General features: G+C 37.8%; 2 protein-coding genes across 2 annotated transcripts; one reads left to right on the top strand and one right to left on the bottom strand.

Moving 5' to 3' along the window:
* The first annotated feature begins 4254 nt into the window (after nt 1-4254).
* LOC101547722 (olfactory receptor 52B4-like) lies at nt 4255-5199 on the top strand. Its single transcript, XM_004618288.2, has one exon. It carries the CDS (start codon nt 4255-4257, stop codon nt 5197-5199), a length of 945 nt encoding a protein of 314 aa, XP_004618345.1.
* A 9143-nt stretch (nt 5200-14342) lies between these two features.
* Nucleotides 14343-15287, bottom strand: LOC101550270 (olfactory receptor 52K1). Its single transcript, XM_004618222.2, has one exon. It carries the CDS (start codon nt 15285-15287, stop codon nt 14343-14345), a length of 945 nt encoding a protein of 314 aa, XP_004618279.1.
* Between the last annotated feature and the right edge of the window lie 5113 nt (nt 15288-20400).

Genomic DNA, 20400 nt, shown 5'->3' with positions numbered 1-20400 from the left:
TTCTCTGGCAGAGGTGGGGGTGATTCAGGTGTCATAAATCTCCTTCAGGTCCTTAATTGCAGTATCTGTCTCTGTTGAAGTGTGTGTCTCTGTGGGGTATAACTCCTACAAGGTCTGACAAATCTTCCTGGTGCCAGACAGACCAAGCTGCATCAATGTTGACTGTTCTGTGGGGCCAAGTTAATCCCCACCACACAGTTTCTTGAGGAGCTGTTGACTCTGGCTAGAGCAAGGTATTGCTCTTTGCAGGAAAAGAAAGTTAGGCCTTTTGGGTCACTCAGGCCCAAAGTAGAAGAAACTACTGAAAACATACTATTGAAAAAAAATGTTAAAATGAAGATGACATATCTCTGGCACCACATGGCTTCCCAGTACTGCTGAGGAGAGCGCCTCAAAATGAAAATAATATAAGATTTACGGTACATAAAGATAGACATTTGCAGACTCACAAACGAATCTCAGGACCGAGCATCTCAATGCAGGGATAGCTCTGGCCCCAATTATTCTTTAATTTATGCTTTCCTAGGAGCATGTGGTTGCGTGATACCTCATACATTTTTTTTTTGCTTCAGTGATGAATCGCTGTGAGATAAATCCTTACAGACATCTTATACTATTTATAACAATCAGAATAAATTATCTAGCATCTTCTTGTGGGGCAGGCTTGAGTGGTGGTGGGAAACTTCGAAATAATAGTGGTGGGAAGGTATGATAGTGGTGGAATTGGTGTTGAAATGCTGAATATAATCAACTACTGTGAACAAATTTATGAAAATAAAATTTAAAAATTAAAAAAAATAAACATTTGTATCATAGGATTCCAGAAAATGAAAGGAACAGAATTTTGTTTTGGTTTTATTTTGGAGCCATACCCAGTGATGCTCAGGGCTTACTCCTAAATCTCTGCCCAGGGGTCATTCCTACCAGAGTCTGGAAACCATCTGGGATGTCAGGGATCAAACCCAGATTGGTCATGTGTAAGGCAGGCACCTTACCTGCTATCCTATCTCTCCAGCCCTGGGATAGAATGAGGCATGATAAAATGATTCTATAGTTATTGTTGGTTTGTTTTGGTTCCTCAACCAGCAGTACTCATGATTCCTGAGTCTGCACTAAGGGATCATTCTGGTGGCTCTCGAGACCATATTGTGAATCTGAGTGAAAAGCATGGAAAGCAAGTGCGCTCTCTCTCCAGTCCCAAAACTGTTATTTTTTTCAAGTTTTATATAGATATTTTGTTGTTGTTGTTGTTACATATTTTCTTCATACAATTGTCTGATAGCTGTGGTACACCCAGTGGAATACTACTCAATTTTATTATCCACTAATCTGTTATTGGAAATTTGGTTTGTTTCCAGATCTTCATGTTTGGGTTACAATCACACAATGATCAAACACCCATCCCTCCACCAGTGCACATTCCCCACCACCAATGTTCCCCATATTCTCTCTCTACTTTTGGGCATTATGGCTTGCCACACAGACACTGAGAGGTCATCATGTTTGGTCCATTATCTACTTTCGGCACACATCTCCCATCCTGACTGACCCCTCCAACCATAATTTTCTCAGTGATCCCTTCTCTATTCCATCTGCCTTCTTCCCTCCACTCATGAAGCTGCCTTCCAGCTATGGAGCAATCCTCCTGGCCCTTGTATCTACTGTCCTTGGGTGTCAGATTCATGTGATGTTATTCTATACTCCACAAATGAGTGCAGTCCTTCTATGTCTATCCCTCTCTTTCTGACTCACTTCACTTAGCATGATAATCTCCGTGTCTATCCATTTATAAGCAAATTTCATGACTTCATCTCTCCTAACAGCTGCATAGTATTCTATTGTGTAGATGTACCAAAGTTTCTTTAACCAGTCATCTGTTCTAGAGCACTTGGGTTGTTTCCAGATTTTGGCTATTGTGAACAGTGCTACAATGAATATATAGGTATGAACACCTTTTTAATGCTTATTGACTCCTTGACGATGACATTTTTAAGGGCTTTTCTGGGAGGGTAGCAGAAGGTGGTCTTTTAACATTAGTGTATTCAACAGTAGTCTCCTCCTTAACTATCTTTACTTTTCAAAAGAAACCCTCTTAATATTAATGGCTTGCATTTAAACTTTCAGACTTTAAATGACACACTTTTTCTGGCAGATGTTTTGCTTTTAACAAGTGCAATTTACTTGTAAAACAGTGGATGTATGACAATGCAAATAAAATTTCTGTGACTTAAATCTATTTGTAAAGTCTGCATTGTGACCTAAAAAAGAAAAACAAATAAATGAATAAATAAATGAATAAATAGATAAATAAAAAGAATTTGGTCTATGTCAATATGTCAAGATCTTTTTGGTTTCTTTTTTCTTTTTCTTTTTTTTTTGCTTTTTGGGTCACACCAAGCGATGCACAGGGGTCACTCCTGGCTCATGCACTCAGGAATTACTCCTGGCAGTGCTCGGAGTACCATATGGGATGCTGGGAATTGTACCCTGGTAGGCCACAAGCAAAGTAAACGCCCTACCCACTGTGCTATCACTTCAGCCCCTATGTCAAGATCTTTAATCCACTTTGAAATTGACATCTAAGGTGTGAGATATTGATATTGAGATATTGAAAAGACTATCCTTATTCCAGCTCATGGACCCAGCTTGTTTTTCATAAGTTAGCTGACTCCCAGGATTCTGACACAGTTCTTTTTCTTTTTTTAATTCTTTTATTGAATCGCCATGTGGAAAGTTACAAAGCTTTCAGGTTTAAGTCTCAGTTATACAATGCTCAAACACCCATCCCTTCACCAGTGCATGTGTTCCACCACCAAGAATCACGGTATACCTCCCCCTTCCCCCCACCTCCCCAGCCCCCCACCCCGCATGTGTAAATTTCACTTTACTTTCACTTTACTTTGATTACATTCAATATTTCAACAACAAATTCACTATTATTGATTTGGAGTTTCTCCCCCCTAAAGTCGACCTGACACAGTTCTTCAGTGTTTACAAACATATATTTTGTTTAAACTTTAAACACTCATCACAACTTGAAATGATCATATTATAAATTATTTGTCACAACAATAAATATCAGAGCTACTTAATAAATAATAATAATAAATAAATGATGCCATCCAAATGCATGAGTCAGAAAGGATGTTGTTGAAAGAATAGGTCTGTGTCTGTACTCCCTGGGGTAATATTTGTCCTTGGGAGCCTGAGGAATATGTATAAAATCTGAGCTCTCTACTGCCATTATTCTTGAAGAGTCCTGCTGATGCCCCCATAATGTCTATTTAAGAGTACATCTTACCTCCTGAAATTTACCTCACAGCAAAAATATTTGAAGTAGGTGAGTAAATTAAACAGGTAACTATGACTCTAAGAAAGGGTATGCCAATTGTTTGTCCAATAGGTGCAACTGAAGGTAGAAGTATTTGCAGTCTTGAAAAAAATGGCACAATTGACTTGTGGATAAAAGATACATCACTTCCTTATAAATCATGGTGCTTCAATAAAATAAAACTTTAAAAAAGGGACTATAAAAATTACAAATCAATTTTTACCTTTTTATGAGATAGTATGTCTCTGGATCAGAGTATCAACTAGGGAACTTCTGAGTAGTGGTAGATGATATAATGGTGAAAAAAATATAGAAAATCTTATGCTTTCCAGTACCTTAAATCCAAAGGTATTTAATATAAAAAGAAACACTGGACAGGTATGATAACTTCCTTGATCAGAGCAAGGACAGAATAAGAATAGACTATATTTCCATAACCTAGTACTAAAGTTCATGACAAATTGGGGATAGTTAATAAATAAAGAGTAACTTTAAAATATCCTTCAGATTAGATGTGCTCAGAATAGAGGTCATTCTCAGCATCCTAAAGTCTCCTCAATCCTTTTGTTTCTCTTCTTAATCCTCCTGTTACTCTCTGAAGTCACTTTGTGAAAAATATTCCTGAGATATTTGAGAAGCTTCCTAAACACTGGATACACACAACTTGGTCTAATAGAAAAGGTCTTAAACCCTGAATTCCTTAATTCTTCTGCACACCCCATAAGGACCCCATAAGGTCTTAACTCTTCTATACTTAAAGATCAGTTCACATAAACAAAATGGTGTTCATCTTTGTTTTTATAAAGTTCTTGACATCTTCTCAATGAAATAAAATTAGATAGGTACCCAGAGTGCTGGTGATCTCAAAGTCTTTAAATGTAATCAAAATTTTTTCTTTCTCTGAGCATAGATAAGGGAGTCTCATGGCTATCTTGAACCACACCAGCTTCACCCACACCGTCTTCCGCTTGCTGGGAATCCCCGGGCTTGAGGATCAGCACAAGTGGATTTCCATCCCCTTCTTCATTTCCTATGTTATCTCTGTGCTTGGGAATAGCCTCCTCATCGTCATTATCCTCACAAAGCGCAGCCTCCATGAGCCCATGTACCTCTTCCTCTGCATGCTGTCTGGAACTGATGTAGTCCTCTCAACTTGCATTGTACCCCAGGCCTTGGCCATCTTCTGGTTCAATGCTGGGGAGCTCTCCTTTGATCGTTGCATTTCTCAGGTATTCTTCCTCTCTTCCACTTTTGTCTATGAGTCGGGAATTTTGCTGGTGATGGCTTTTGACCGCTACATTGCCATCTGCTACCCACTGAGATACACCACTATTCTTACACATGCACTTATTGGGAAAATTGGTGTGGTCATCTTTCTGAGAAGTTACGGTACAATTTTCCCCATAATATTTCTTCTGAGAAGACTGAATTTCTGCAAAAGTAATATTCTCCCAAACACTGCTTGTAAGCACATTGTCTTGGCCCGTGTTTCCTGTAATGACATCCGAGTAAATATCTGGTATGGGTTTTTTGTCCTAATGTCAACCTTGATCGTAGATATTTTTCTGATTTTTATTTCATACGCGTTGATTCTCCGTGCTGTTTTCCGCATTCCTTCTAAAGATGCCCGCCACAAAGCTCTCAACACTTGTGGCTCCCATATCTGTGTTATCTTCCTTTTTTATGCCCCTGCCATCTTCTCAGTCCTCACTCAGCGGTTTGGACGCCACATCCCACCCCATATCAATGTCCTGCTGGCTAATATCTATATTCTGGCCCCACCTATGCTGAATCCCATCATTTATGGGATAAAGACTAAACAGATCCGGGACCAAGTGATTCAAATATTCTTTTCAAAACAGAAATGAATGTAATGAGAAATACTAATATTTGTAGTTACTGAAATAGAAACTGTTTTCTTTCCTTTTGGGCTATAACTGACAATACTTGTCAGTTACTCCCAGCTCAAGATTTGGGGGACCACGTCATACACAGGATAGAACCTAGGCCTCCTCTATGTAAAGCAATATGCTCAACCTATTGAACTATTCTCTCCTGGTCTAGATGACATGAACACTTGGACCAGAAGGAAGTCTAGCCAGGTAAGGCCTGCGAAATCATTTGGTCTAGCTATGGTAGATGATGGGACAGACAGGAATGCTTCATGTGGGCTCCATATGGCCTGTTTGTCTATATTTTATATCCCATGAATGACATTATAAATATCTAAATGGTCCTATCCAAATATCCAAATACCCCTATATGCAGGGATGGGGAACCTAGAAAAAGTTCCCCACCCCTGCATATACACCAATGATATTGAAATCATTTTGGTTCCTATTTCTCCCCAAATCACTACTCAGTCAGTAGTGTTTTAGGGTACTTAGTATTCTCATCCAGAGAGTTAATTGCTAGATCAGGTCACTTTCACTTAAACCTTAAACTGGTTATTGGAACAATATGCAGTAGAACTAGTATATCTTCTTAGAATATACCATAAAAGGATATATACATTTTATATTCCTGGAACACACACAGAAAAAATTTATGTTTGCGGCACTTTTATTTACACTATTAATCATTAAGAAATGTCATCATTTTGGTAGTGTTACACTTTGGTAGTGTTATTCTTTATCAATAAGTGCTCTATTTTATTTTACATGATGTATATGTTGACCTAAAAACATACATAGTAGGTTTGTATCTTTACTGACATGTTAATGGTGTTTAACAATCATATATGGTCTTATATGTGAAATCTCCTACAAATATCCACCAATCTTTGCTAAAATAACAAATACATAGGAATCATAAAATACATGAATTTTTGGTAATAATTTTACTTGAATTGTCTAATGAATGTAATAAAGAACAAGTGAAAAATGTATATTCACCACTTAATAATTATATAAGATCTAATTTTTGAAGAAAACTATTTTTGACTTGAAAAATTCCATAGTACTATATGAAATATACAATATCCAGATATAGAACTAACAAACATAAAAATAGGTTTTGTCTGAAATGTTTTCCTTGATAATACCTGTGATAATTTGTCTTCACTGTTGTGAAAACTTAATTCACTGGTATAGAATTTTCAATTGGCTTTAAGGTGAAATTTAAATATACAAAGAAAATATGGTGATAGAAAAGAGAGCAATAATAAAAAAACTAACATTTATTAAAGTGTCCATGTATTTTTTTTGCATGTGTGCTTCTTAATTTTTCTGAGTTACTTGAATTTCTACCTTTCACAGTATTGGAAATTATGTCCTTTAAGAAGATTCCTATATTGCTTTTTTCTCTAGTTATTCTGTTTTATTGTTTTGAGGATTCATCTGGGGATTCATCTGTTGCTCGTCCTTCAGCTGTTTAAGACATGTGCTTAGGTTGATGATTTCAGTTTTCTTTTCTAATGTAAGCCTGTATTGTGATGAATTTCTCCCTTAGTTTCAAGTAATCTAAAGAAAACTAGGGGACCAGGACAATAGTATAGGTTGTAGGGTGTTTTCACCTACAGCTGACCCAAGTTTGATTCCCCGTGGGGTCCCCCAAGCTCAACAGAAGTGATTCCTGAGCACAGAGTCGGGAGTAACTTCTGAGCAATGCTGGTTGTGACCCCAAATCTTAATTTTTTTTAAGTTCGTTAGTTTATGTATATTTGAGTTACTCTTCAGGAAAGATCATATATAGGCCCCTCCATGCCTCAAAATATGAATACACATACCCTAGTATATGTCAATTAATCCCAGTTCTTCTCATTCCTCATTTAGGACTCCCAAGAGCCCTAATATTTAATGATATTGTCTGGGGCAGTTTGAAGTCTCCCACTACTACTGCATTTCTATCAACGTATTTCTTTAGGTTTATAGTAGAAGCTTTGTAAACGTTGACCCTTCATTTTGTACATATAGTTTGATAAGAGTTAGTACTTATTGGGCAAGGGACAATAGATAAAAAGATAATTACCATCCCTATTTATAATTACTTTTTATATTAAATGCTATTTGGCCTAAATATTTAAAAAGCTGGGACAGATATACTTTTTGCAGGGTCAGGGAGTGAGGAGGTGTCTACCATCGATCCTATATTTATCCTGTCAACTTTGGCTTTCCATCCTTAGACCCACATGAGTCGAGGGTAGCTTCTGCACAAACAAAATACAAAGGTCACCAGATCCAAGACACCCAAGAACTGGGAGAGTTCTATTATTTCTTCCACCAGTAGTTCCTCTCCTCTCTCTTTTTACTCCCCTGCTATTCCTATAATTTGGATATTATGCCTTCTGTTGTTACCCACCATTAAAGTATCCCACTGTGGCATACTTTAGCTCTTCAATTTATATAGATTTTTTATGCTCTGAATTAATTCCATTGCCATTCCATGAAATGTTGATTTGAGGTCCTCCTTGAGATGTCTGGAGAATTTTGATAAACTCAAGGACTTGCCTGCATTTCAGCCACACTGACAGACTAGGTAGAAATTTATTTTCCCGTTGTTCTTAGAAAGACTATGAGTTGAGTACTGATCTGACTTGCTATTTTACACTAAGGGCTGATGGTTATGTACAATGTGGGGTAGTTGAAATTGAACATTCCCGAGCTTCTGGGTTTCAGGAATCCACTTACACAGCACCTTGCCATAGAGACTCGTGTCAGTTCAGGCAAACCCTAAATTTTATCAGGTGCACTGAGGGAACCTGGCATCCTTCCCTTTCTGCTCTTCCTACCACCCTGAGAATCTGTGGTGCTAGGAGCAGTATTTTTAGTCTATTTTGAATTGATTTTTGTGCATGGAGTGAGAAAGGTGGACAGAAGTTTTTCATGTTTTACCTCACAGCAGAGCCTGGCAAGCTACTTGTGGCATATTCGATATGCCAAAAACAGTAACAAGTTTCACAATGAGACATTACTGGTGCCTGCTTGAGCAAATCCATGAGCAACGAGATGACAGTGACACAGTGATACTTGAAGAATCCTAAAAATCCCAAATTAGATTATTCTCAAACTTGTTTATGCACATATGTGTAACAAAATATACTAGTATACATTCATAATATAGATGTTATATGTATGAGCACACACATATATTGAGCTTTGCAGGATAATAAAATAATTTTAAAGCATCAACAAATTTTTATTTATTTTCTTTTTGAGAACATTATTTTTTATTACACCAACAAGACAAAATTCGTTTACTTTTTAGTTATTCTATTGTGCAACCTAGTTATATACAGTTATGATTTTAAAAAATAAATACCCACAATGGTATTTATTACCTAAATACCAATAATTCATTGCTTTCATATTTTAGTGTACTAGTTCAGTGTCCTATATTAATATCACAATGTCTTCATTACATGGGCAAATTAAATCTTCATGTCATAATCTTTGTATATTTGTCCTTCACATATTACATTCCTTATTTATCTAATATCAGATAAGTATGAGCCTTAATGTCCTCTTCTCAGTGAAAACTGTATGACCAACCAGTTTTATTACATATGCCTATTAAGGGAACCAGTATATTTTTTGTTTGTTTGTTTTGTTAGGGGGCCATACCTGGTATGCTCAGGAATTACTGCTAAAGGTGCTCTAGAGGTCACATCAAGTTATTTCATGAAAGGTCAGCTATACAGCTTAGCTACCATCTCAACACAGACAGTTGAATTCTCAAAATTCACAACTTTTTTATTCCTTTGTAACATGAAGAAAAACAATGGTGTTTATACTTACCCTTAATCCTATAATAAGTCTTTTCACTTTTGACTCATACTACTATTCCTTTTGTCTTTCTTTGAAGGTGAGTCAACTACCCAACTTCTATTGTCCATAAATTTGTTAGACTATAAACTTGTTCATTAAGTTCATAGAGTACTAACCAATTAATCACTAACCTCTGTGTATTTCCAACTATTTTGAAGAAGGTCATAGTTGCATAAAATTTCTTTTATTTTCCTATTTTTTTTTCTTTTTGGGTCACACCCGGCAATGCAAGGGGTTACTCCTGGCTTTGCACTCAGGAGTTACTCCTGGTGGTGCTCGGGGGACCATATGGGATGCTGGGAATCAAACCCGGGTTGGGCGCGTGCAAAGCAAATGCCCTACCCGCTGTGCTATCTCTCCAGCCCCTTATTTTCCTATTTTTATTTGTATTTGGGGAGGTCTTTTTGCTTTTGGGTCACAGCTAATGGTGCTCTGTGCTCACTCCTGGCTCTCCCTCAGGGATCACTCTTGGTTGGACTCAGGGGACCATTGGGGGTGCCACTTGAATGAGCCAAATGCCTTTGTTACTATGTTATCACTCCTGTCCCAGTTGTATAAAAATTTATAAAATGTTAGCTCATTCTTTAGTAACCAAATTTCATCTCCACACATAAAAAGAAACTCATTAATAAAACAAATTTTATATTTATTTTTACTAAAAGTTTATAAATTATTATTTTTATATAATCAAGTGGCTGGGGCATTTCAAATATGTATATTTGTGTGTTACTGTTATTTTTATATCAAACAGATTCTTTATATTTTTATCTACATTTTGTTAAAACATAGATTATGCTAAAAGTTACTTCCTTTTTCTTTTTTTAATGTCTAAAATATTTTTCTAGTTTTTATTAAGTTGTTCACAATAATCTACTACATTCAATATTCCAACACCAATCCCACCACCATTATTTCATTTTATTTCTTTCTTTCTTTATTTATTTCTTTATTTTCAATTTGTTTAATTTTTTTTATTCTTTAACTAGTGAGTCACCATGAGGGTACAGATACAGATTCACACATTTTCGAGCTTGTTTTTCCCTCATACAATGTTCGCAAACACCCCTCCACCAGTGCTCATTCTCCACCACCAATAAACCCAGTATCCTTCCCACCCCCTAATCCCATCTCCACCCACCCCACCCTGCCTCTGATTTGAAAGAGAGAAATCAAAAGTTACTTCCTTTTTCTTAAGGAAATACTTAGTGCCAAACTACGTGTAATACATGTATTTCATATGATAACCAGTTATGTGATACAAGGTGATTGGAAAACCCTCCTTATATAAGTGAGTACATGAGCTCCATCTGCCACATTGCATAGCCCCCAAAATGACAGACAAATCTCTATATAATATACTCATATATGAAATATGGTTATGATGTGTATATCTCAGGATTATACCATATCTGAAGCTAAAGATAAAAGGAAATATTGAAAGAAACAGTGATTTGACTACATAAAGTTTAGGCCTTCCCAAACGTGAAACAAAAAGTAGACAAAAATTGCAACTATAGGTCTATAGCTTACCTTTTTTATAAAGATCTTCATTAAAATATTAATGGAGAGACAGTACAGCAGGTAGGGCATTTTCCCTGCACATGGCCGACCCGGGTTCAATTCCCAGCATACCATATGGTCCCCTGAGCACTGCCAGGAGTAATTCCTGAATACAGAGCCAGGAGTAGCCCCTAAGCATAGCCAGATGTGACCAAAAACAGCAATAAATAAATAAATAAAATATTTATTTAGGGTTAGGGCGTTTGCCTTGCACGCGACCAACCTGGACTCAATTCCTCCATCCCCCTTGGAGAGCCTAGCAAGCTATCAAGAGTATCCTACCCGCACGGCAGAGCCTAGCAAGCTACCCTTGGTGTACTCGATATGCCAAAAACAGAAAGAAGTCTCACAATGCAGCACAGTGGAGCACAATGGAGACGTTACTGGTGCCCGCTCAAGCAAATCGATGAGCAACCGGATGACAGTGATACAGTGATACAGCTGAATAAATACATAGTACATCAAAAAGATGTGTTGATGGTGGATTATATTGATTGACTTACATATATTAAACCATATTTGCATCCCAGGGATGAATCCTACTTGGTCATAAAGTAAATAATACAATTAAAAGTAAAAGTAATGTGATTCATGTCAATAGATGCAGAGAAAGCATTTGACAAGATACAACTCCCATTCATGATAAATTCAATAAAATGAGGGCTGAGGGAATCTTCCTCAACATAGTTAAACCAATTTACCACGAGCTCACAGCAAAAACTGTACTCAAACTCTAGAGTAACTTTCTTTATCTTGTATGTGATCTTAGAGAGAAGACTTTCAGTTTTTCACCTTTGATGTTTAAGGGCATTCAGAAAATTATTTGCAAATGGCATATTACTAAAACAGTACTTTCTTGATTATGTAAAGACATAACAAAAAAATGTTCCTTGAGGAGCCAGAACAATAGTACAGTGTAACGCATCTGCCTTGCATGCAGCAGACTCAGGTTCGACCCAGCAGACACTTTGACCCAGGTTCAATCTCTGGCATCCTGTATATTCCCAGAGGACCACCAGAAGTAATTCCTGAGTGCAGAGCAAAGAGTAACCCTTGAGCACTAAGGGGTATGAACCCCACCCCCAGAAAAAAAAGCAAAAAAAAAAATCCTAGAAATAATAGACCTGTAACAGTAAAGTAGCAGGCTACTAAACAAATACATATGTAATATATGTGGGTTTGTACCTGGGAATCAGCTTAACAAAAGAGGTAAAAGACTTTTCTGGATTTCTAGTTTTTATATAAGGGATAAAGGAGATAATACATTGGGTAGTGTGCTTGCTTTGTGCATGGCCAACCTCGGTTCTCTCGGTTCTGTCTCCAGCATCCCACATGGTCCCCTGAGGCCACCAGGAATTGTTGTCCATGAGTAAACAACCAGGAATAATCTCTTAGCACACACATCCAACTGTGCCCCCAAAACAAAGGGAAAAAGAAGAAAAAAAAAAGAAAAGGACATGAGGAAATTACAACATATTCCCCCATAATGAATTAAAAGAAACAGGGGATGTATTTCCATTTTCTCATGAATTCATGACTAGTATTGTCAAAATGACAATTTTACCCAAAGATTATACAGATTCAATGCAGTCCTAGAAAAATACTTAAGACATTTTCTGAAAAAGAGAGCTACAGGACACTTGCAGTTAAAATTTATATGGTGAAATAAAACCAACTAGCCTGGATGGCTGGTGGGGGTTTATGGATGCATTTGATCTACATTAGCTCTTATCCTTTGCTATTGCCAGGTTAAATAGGTCTCACTCTAACTTGTGTGTCTCCCCTTAGGCCGAGGTTTTTATATTTAAGCATGTCTGAATGTTTTCCTGGGAGATACAGTTCTTAATATTTTTGGTAGACTTATGTGCTGTTTTGGTGTCACTACTGATGACCTTTTCAAATTCTGCTATAACAGCAACTATGAGACTTTGAACAGAACAAGGTCCTACATTCAAGCAGTGATTCTGAAATTCCATGCTTCTTAGATTATTGCAATCTCAAATTTCTTTTTCCTAATAATCATGTTCCTTATGAGAAATCCATAGGAACATACAATTTTACCTTCACACATTTCTTACCCATGCTTCATTGGTATGATGAACCCAAATTACCAAAGTATGCAAAGCAGGTAACATTCTTTTTATGTTTTTGTGGTTTATCCTCCTCTTTCTGATATTAGATGTATTCTCTGCTATGGACTGTTTAGAATATTGACTGAAAACAAAGTCATTTCTTTTCCATAGACATCAGGAGAATAATTCATCACTCTTTGATTACTAGATGATAATTGAAATAATCCATTTTAAGTGTCAATACCATTGTAAACAATGATAGTTAAGATAATATCCGGCATTAAAAACCTCATTTTCTTAAGATACATTTTTTTCTATTAGAGTAAATAATGAAAGGACACAAGGACAAATAGTCTTCGCACCATGTGAGATAAGGTATTGCCTATAGTCAAAGGGGAAGTGTGTGGCAACAATCTATTTCATCCTAAAAATGTAGATAGAAATACATACATATTTGGTTTATTTGACCTAGATCCTTGTGCTTTTATCTTGTGACCCGAGCGATATAGCACAGTAGATAAAAAGCTTGCCTTGCACTTGGATGACCACATGGGGTGTCGTGGATGGAGCCCGTGTCGGCCAAGACCTGCTGGAGTCATATCTGAACTCAGGTGTAAACCCTGAGAACAACCAGCTGTGGCCCAAAACTAAATATTAGATAAAATTAAAATACAGAAATTTGTCAAAAATAATGTACAAGTGTGCTAACTGGATAGTGGTGAGAAAAATTAATAAATGTGGCCACGAAAGACAGACCAGGTAGGCATCATGCAAAGGCAAGCACCTTAATCCCTATACTGATTCTTGGCACTGCCTATGATCCCCTGAGCACTGCCAAGAATGATCCCTAAACACAGAACCAAGAGTAGGCAGGACTGAGTGTGGCTCAAAAAAAATCCATTTTCTCACAATTCTGGAAGTTATGCTTTTAGGTTAGGTTTAGGTTTGGTCTCTTTTGTGGCTTTTCTCCTGAATATACCTTTCACTTTTTTTGCAATATGAGTAGGCAGAGAATTTTTCAAATCTTCAAGCTCTGGTTCATTTTTACTTAATGAATCCTCTTTATCTAGCTGCTTATAGCAAAGGTGAACTAAGAAATGGTTTAACCAAACCATACTCAAGATTTTCTCTAACAGAGTGGTTGAGTTGGATATTTGATTGAATTTCATTCTAGTGTTAAGTAAAAAGGACATGTCTCTCAGTCATATAACAAAGTATTTGTTTGTTATAGTGGCATTCTTTACTTCCTTAACCCTAATATAAACTGCTTTTAATATCTACATTTCAAACATTTGTTGATATAATCTTGACTTGATTACTTCTAACTTGTGATGCAGGTTCTAAGTGTTTAATCAAGGACTTCATGAATTTGACAGTCTTCTTGAACTTTTCTTACGGTAACATCATCTAAAAACACAACTATTCATTTTGGACTCAAAGGTTCTTGCTTTAGAGTTGCTAATGACACTTAATTTCAAGACGTCATATAATTTTTATTTTTATTTAACCAGAGCTAAACATGAACACTCAGACAGCCTCCACTTCTTATCATACCTCATGCCCATTCCAGCTTCCAAACTCTACCACTTCTTCTTCACCATTTCCTCTTTCTATTCACACAGACTTTCTCAGAAAGAGTCCCAAGACACGATCACGAATCTGCTTAGTCTTGACACCATAGATGATTGGGTTGACCATGGGTGGGAAGAGCAGGTAGAAATTAGCAAAGAGAATGTGGACATGTGGGGCAGCTCCACGAGCGACTCTGTGCAGGACTGAAGAGATAACCACGGGTGTGTAAAAGGCCAAGATGGCACCTATGTGTGACACACAGGTCCCAAAAGCCTTGTAGCGAGCCTCCTGAGAGGCAAGCTGTAGAACTGCCCTAAGGATGAAGAAATACGATAGAATGACAAAGAACAGATCTAACACCACTATAAACATAGCTACAACAATGCCATAGATAAAGTTGAAGCGAGTGTTTCCACAAGCCAACCTCACCACTGCCATATGCTCACAGTAGCAGTGGGCGATCACTGGACCTTTGCAGTAGTAGAAACGTCTAAGCAAAAAGGGGAGTGGAGTCATCAGTGCGACAGCCCGAGTCACAGCAGCCATCCCAATCTTGGCGATGAGGGACCCGGTCAGGATCGTGGTATAATGTAGCGGCTTACAGATGGCCACATAGCGGTCAAAGGCCATGGCCAGCAGCACTGCTGACTCCATGATAGAGAAAGAGTGGAGAAAGAACATCTGGACCAGGCAAGCATAGAAGTTGATCTCCCGATATCTGAACCAGAAAATGGCGAGCATTTTGGGTAGGGTTGAAGATGACAGAACCAGATCAATCATTGACAACATAGCTAAGAAGAGGTACATGGGCTCGTGAAGGGCTGCATCCACCACGATGATAAAAAGAAGGGTACAGTTTCCCAGGAGGGCCAGAGTATAGGCAAAACAGAAAGGAATGGATATCCAGATGTGTAGGTGTTCCAGGCCTGGGATCCCCATCAACAGGAAGACTGCAGGATGCATGAAGGTGGTATTGAAGGAGGACATTGCTACTAAATATTTGCTCACTTTTGTCTATTTTCACAGGACCCTTCCAGAGAAAAATCGCAGTGCTCAAGTTCAGACTCTAAGCATTCATGAGGGAGCAATAGCTCTTGTATCTATTTTCAGACCTTAAGAAAAATTTGAAGACAATCTTAATATACACTGTGAAAGATTAAACGTGATCTCTATCCCCAAGGAACTTAAAATAGCATTGAGGTATCTAGTCATTAAATACTAATAAAGCAATATTTCAGGAAACCTTCAGAAGGAATTAACTGGAGAAAGAGCATTCTACAGTCTTTGGATAAGGACATATTTATAATTCTGTAGATATGTGCATAATTAAATTAATTAAAATAAATTAAAATCTTGCCCAAAATAATCAGTCTTTCTATTATCCATATTCAAGTTGTGATCAAATTATGAAAGATGAACCTCTGGTTATATCAAGCTCTGTAGACTTTTTTAACTATTGTTCCATTGGTTTTTATTTGACATTCATAAATCTTGGCAAGTCTTACTTCCAGCTAATTTGAAAATGTGAAAATCCCAAATATTCTTTTTAACCTAATTCTAGCTTCCATCTCTACATGCTTCTTCCTTTAACCACTCTTCTTTCTAAAATACATGAGATTCAAAAGAAATATCCTCTCTTTCTCCATGCTTTCTCCTCTCTCCTCTTGTTATTGAACACAAATATTGTTATTTAGAGAATGGTGGTGTGGAAATTAATATGTTACTCTTCATTTTGTGGTGCCAGAAATGCAACGCAGTGGGGCCGGAGCGATAGCACAGCGGGTAGGGCGTTTGCCTTGCACGCGGCCGACCCAGGTTCGATCCCCGGCATCCCATATGGTCCCCCAAGCACTACCAGGGGTGATTCCTGTGCATTGCTGGGTGTGACCCAAAAAGCAAAAAATAAATAAATAAATAAATAAATAAAAATTTAAAAAAAAAAAAAAAGAAATGCAACGCAGGCCTCACATGTGTGAGTCACAGACTCTTAGCATGGAGCTACATCCCATAGCCTTTTATACCCTTTTTAGAAGTGCTGATTTCTGAACTTCATGTTTTCCCCACCCCTCTTTGGTGATCTTTCATCATATTCCATTTCCCTCTTTTATTGACATTCCCTTTAAAATTTTGCCTTGCTCCCTTCTCATTTCCTACTTCCAACATATTATCTCAACTTAAAAGAAACTATTTTTAAGCTCTCAGAATATCAATAGCTCTCCCTTATATGTGTCACTGTATCACTGTCATCCCATTGCTCATTGATTTGCACAAGCAGACACCAATAACATTTTCATTGTGAGAATTGTTGTTACTGTTTTTGGCATATCAAATACGCCACAGGTAGCTTGCCAGACTCTGCCTGGTGGGTGAGATACTCTCGGTAGCTTGCTAGGCTCTCCAAGAGGGACGAAGGAATTGAACCCGGGTCAGCCACATGCAAGGCAAACGCCCTACCCACTGTGCTATTACTCCAGCCCATTTTGCACACATTATCTTTAATGTTCTCATAAAACACTTGCAATATAGGTTGTCTCATCTCTATTCACACCTGAATTCTTTTTCAATTAAATATATTGGTCAGGTTTACACAATAAATAATGGAATTCACCACAGTCACAAGAATTCAACACAGATCTATCAAGGTCCTAAGTAATTTCTCACAATTCACTGGTCTAAGGTACGGATGTTTTATTGATTTTTATATTACTTCACAATGTCATTCAAAATGGCAATTATAGAAATATCTGAAGTAAAAAGTTTTCCTTCTGACTCAGCAGCTTCACTTCATTTGAACAATCTAATAATAACATCTTGAGCTTATGGTTAGTATCTTAAAAATGGAAGTCAAATAAATAAAACAAATTGGTAGTTCCCAAAGACTGAAAGTGGAGGGAAAAATGAATATAATCATAAGGTAAAAACTTTTAGTTAGAAGAAATTTGTTCTTATATAACATGGTGAATACAGTTAATAAAACTGTTGCATATTTGAAATCTGAAAATAAGTAGATCTGAATATTTTCTGTGCTTGAGAACTTTTAATTATATGAAGTAGTGGTTGTTAACTAAATTGATTGTGACAACCATCCTGCAATATTGATATCATATCAGCATTTTGTATACTGGAAATCATACAATTAGAAAGTCCCAGAGAGCTAACTCTAATAGAAGACATAAAATAGCTTGTTACTCCAAATAATTCAATTACAGCATATTCAAAAAAATAGAACTTCGATTTAAACCAATTGTTAATATGTTTATCTTTTTAATTTTGCTCTATAAAAAAGTGAATAATACTTATTCCTATAATTATATTATCAAATTCTTCTATGATAAATGATGAAATCATACAATAGTAGACCTTGTGAACTATAAAGTTCTACAAATGCTGTTTGTTTTGTTTTGGGGTTATACCAGTGGTGCTCGGGGCTTACTCCTGGCTCTACACTCAGAGATCATCTCTGGCAGGGCTCAGGGGGAGATATGGAGTGCCAGGGATCAATCCAGGTTGGTCACATGCAAAACAAGCTCCCTACCCACTGTACTATCGCTCCAGCTACAAAGGCTTTTTATAATTGTTTTCTACCTACACAGAAAAGACATAAATGTGCCCCCTTTTGAAATTTTGGTCTTGGTTAAAAATCCTTGGCTATGTGTTCCTCCATTGGATATTTCTTAATTCTAGCTCACATCACACGTCAGTCTATTTAAAAATTTGACTATATTTAAGTAATACTTCCTTTTTTTATTTAATTACCTTTCTTATCTAAGTTTCATATATATATGAAAATATAATCCATATATAAGGGCTGGAGCTATAGCACAGCGGGTAGGGTGTTTGCCTTGCACGTGGCCTACCCGGATTCGATTCCTCTGTCCCTCTCAGAGAGCCCGGCAAGCTACCAAGAGTATCCCGCCCACACGGCAGAGCCTGGCAAGCTATCCCTGGCGTATTAGATATGCCAAAAACAGTAACAACAAGTCTCACAATGAAGAGGTTACTGGTGCCCGCTTGAGCAAATCAAAGATGAACAAGGGATGACAGTGACTCTGGATTATGTAATATATATAAAATGAAATCCCTGGCAAGTCTCAGAGGGACCATAAAGGGAGCTGAGGATCAAATCCAGGTTGATTACTTGGAAGGCAAGTGTCCTACTCACTCTACTATGTCTCAAGCTCCTATATTTTATATGCTTTAGGCATCTTGTTATTGCTCTTTCTCACACCATCCTCTCCTTCTCCTTTCATCAGAAACTCAACTGTGCAGGCTGACGGCTCAATGCCCAGACCCAGTCTTGTGGTGCTGCTCAAGCACAGCAGTGTTGGGGATCACCAGAACCACATAGGCAGTACTCTGGGGCCATGGGATACTGAGGACTAGTTCAAGGCCTTGCAAACTCTAGACATGCACTCAAAGCCTTTGAGCAACCCTCCTCTTTCATTCCCCTTTTATTCTCATCCTGCTTTTCTAGGTGCTCTCTCTGAGAATTCACTGCACACAGTTTTAGAAGCTGAAAGGAATCAAATGCACAATCAATATTCTGAGTTTCAGTTTCAGTGTATCCTACTGTCTATTGGGCATCTTAAGATTTCTGTTGTGGCCATCCAAAAGAACAGAATCAACCACTGTTGGCGTGGATGTGGGGAGAAAGGGACCCTCCTACATTGCTGGTGGGGATGCTGACTGGTTCAACCCTTCTTGAAAACAATATGGTCGCTCCTCAAAAAATTAGAAATCGAGCTCCCATTTGATCCAGCAATACCACTTCTTGGAATATATTCCAGAGAGGCAAAAAAGATATAGTCAAAATGACATCTGCACATGTATGTTCATCGCAGCACTGTTTACGATAGTCAAAATCTGGAAAAAACCCGAATGCCCAAGAACAGATGACTGGCTAAAGAAACTTTGGTACAGCTACACAATGGAATACTATGCAGCTGTCAGGAAAGACGAAGTCATGAACTTTGCATACAAGTGGATCAATATGGAAAGTATCATGTTAAGTGAAATGAGTCAGAAAGAGAGAGACAGACAGAAGAATTGCACTCATCTGCAGAATATAAAACAACAGAATGTAGGACTAACACCCAAGAATAACAGAAATAAGTACCAGATTTGCTCTCCATGGCTTGGAGACCAGCCTCACATGCTGGGGGAAAGGGCAGCTAAGACAGAGAAGGGAATACCAAGCAAAAATGTGGTGGGAGGACCCATGTGGGATGCGAGAGGCGTGCTCAGAGCAGACTATAGACCGAACACATTGGCCACCCAAGACCTCCATTGCTAACCACAATGCCCAAAGGGAGAGAGGGAACAGAGGGGAATGCCCTACCAAAGAGGCAGGGTGGGGAGGAGCAAGAGGTGGGAGTGGGTGGGAGGGATGATGGGGTCATCAGTGGAGGACAGGCACTCTTGGAGGGATAGATAAGCTAACCCCATATATCCCTGTATTCAAACTGTATATGACTGAAACACAAGCACGAGAATATGTAAACCTGTATCTGTACCCCCATGGTGATTTATTAATAAAAAAATAAATTAAAAAACAAGATTTATGTTGTAGCTGTATTTTGTTAAGTATGCTAAGAATATTTATCACCATGACAACAGAAATCTATTACTAACCCTAAATTATTTCCTCTCCATTCCTTATGTGCCTAAACACATATTACTGTCACCTCTCCCATAATGACATCAGAAACTCAGGGATAATTCTTCATTTAAATCCTTTCCTCTTTTAATCTAACTAATCCTGTCAATTGGAGTATAGCACAGAGGGTAGGGTGTTTGCCTTGCACTCAGTCAACCCTGGTTCAATTCCTCCATCCGTCTCAGAGAGCCCGGCAAGCTACCAAGAATATTCTTCCCTCACGGCAGAGCCTGGCAACTACCCGTGGCATATTCGATATGCCAAAAACAGTAACAAGTCTCACAATGGAGACATTACTGGTGCCTGCTTGAGTAAATCAATGAACAACGAGACAACAGTGCTACAGTGCTACAATCCTGTCAATTAGAAAAACACTTTTGTTTTTTTTTGGTTTGCTTTGATTTGGTTTGGGGGCCACACCAGATAATGCTCAAGGGTTACTCC

Source organism: Sorex araneus, chromosome 6 (genome assembly GCF_027595985.1).
Source record: "Sorex araneus isolate mSorAra2 chromosome 6, mSorAra2.pri, whole genome shotgun sequence".
NCBI lineage: Eukaryota > Metazoa > Chordata > Mammalia > Eulipotyphla > Soricidae > Sorex > Sorex araneus.
The sequence above is the reverse complement of the archived record's forward strand: the minus strand, read 5'-3'. Positions and strand labels throughout refer to the sequence as shown.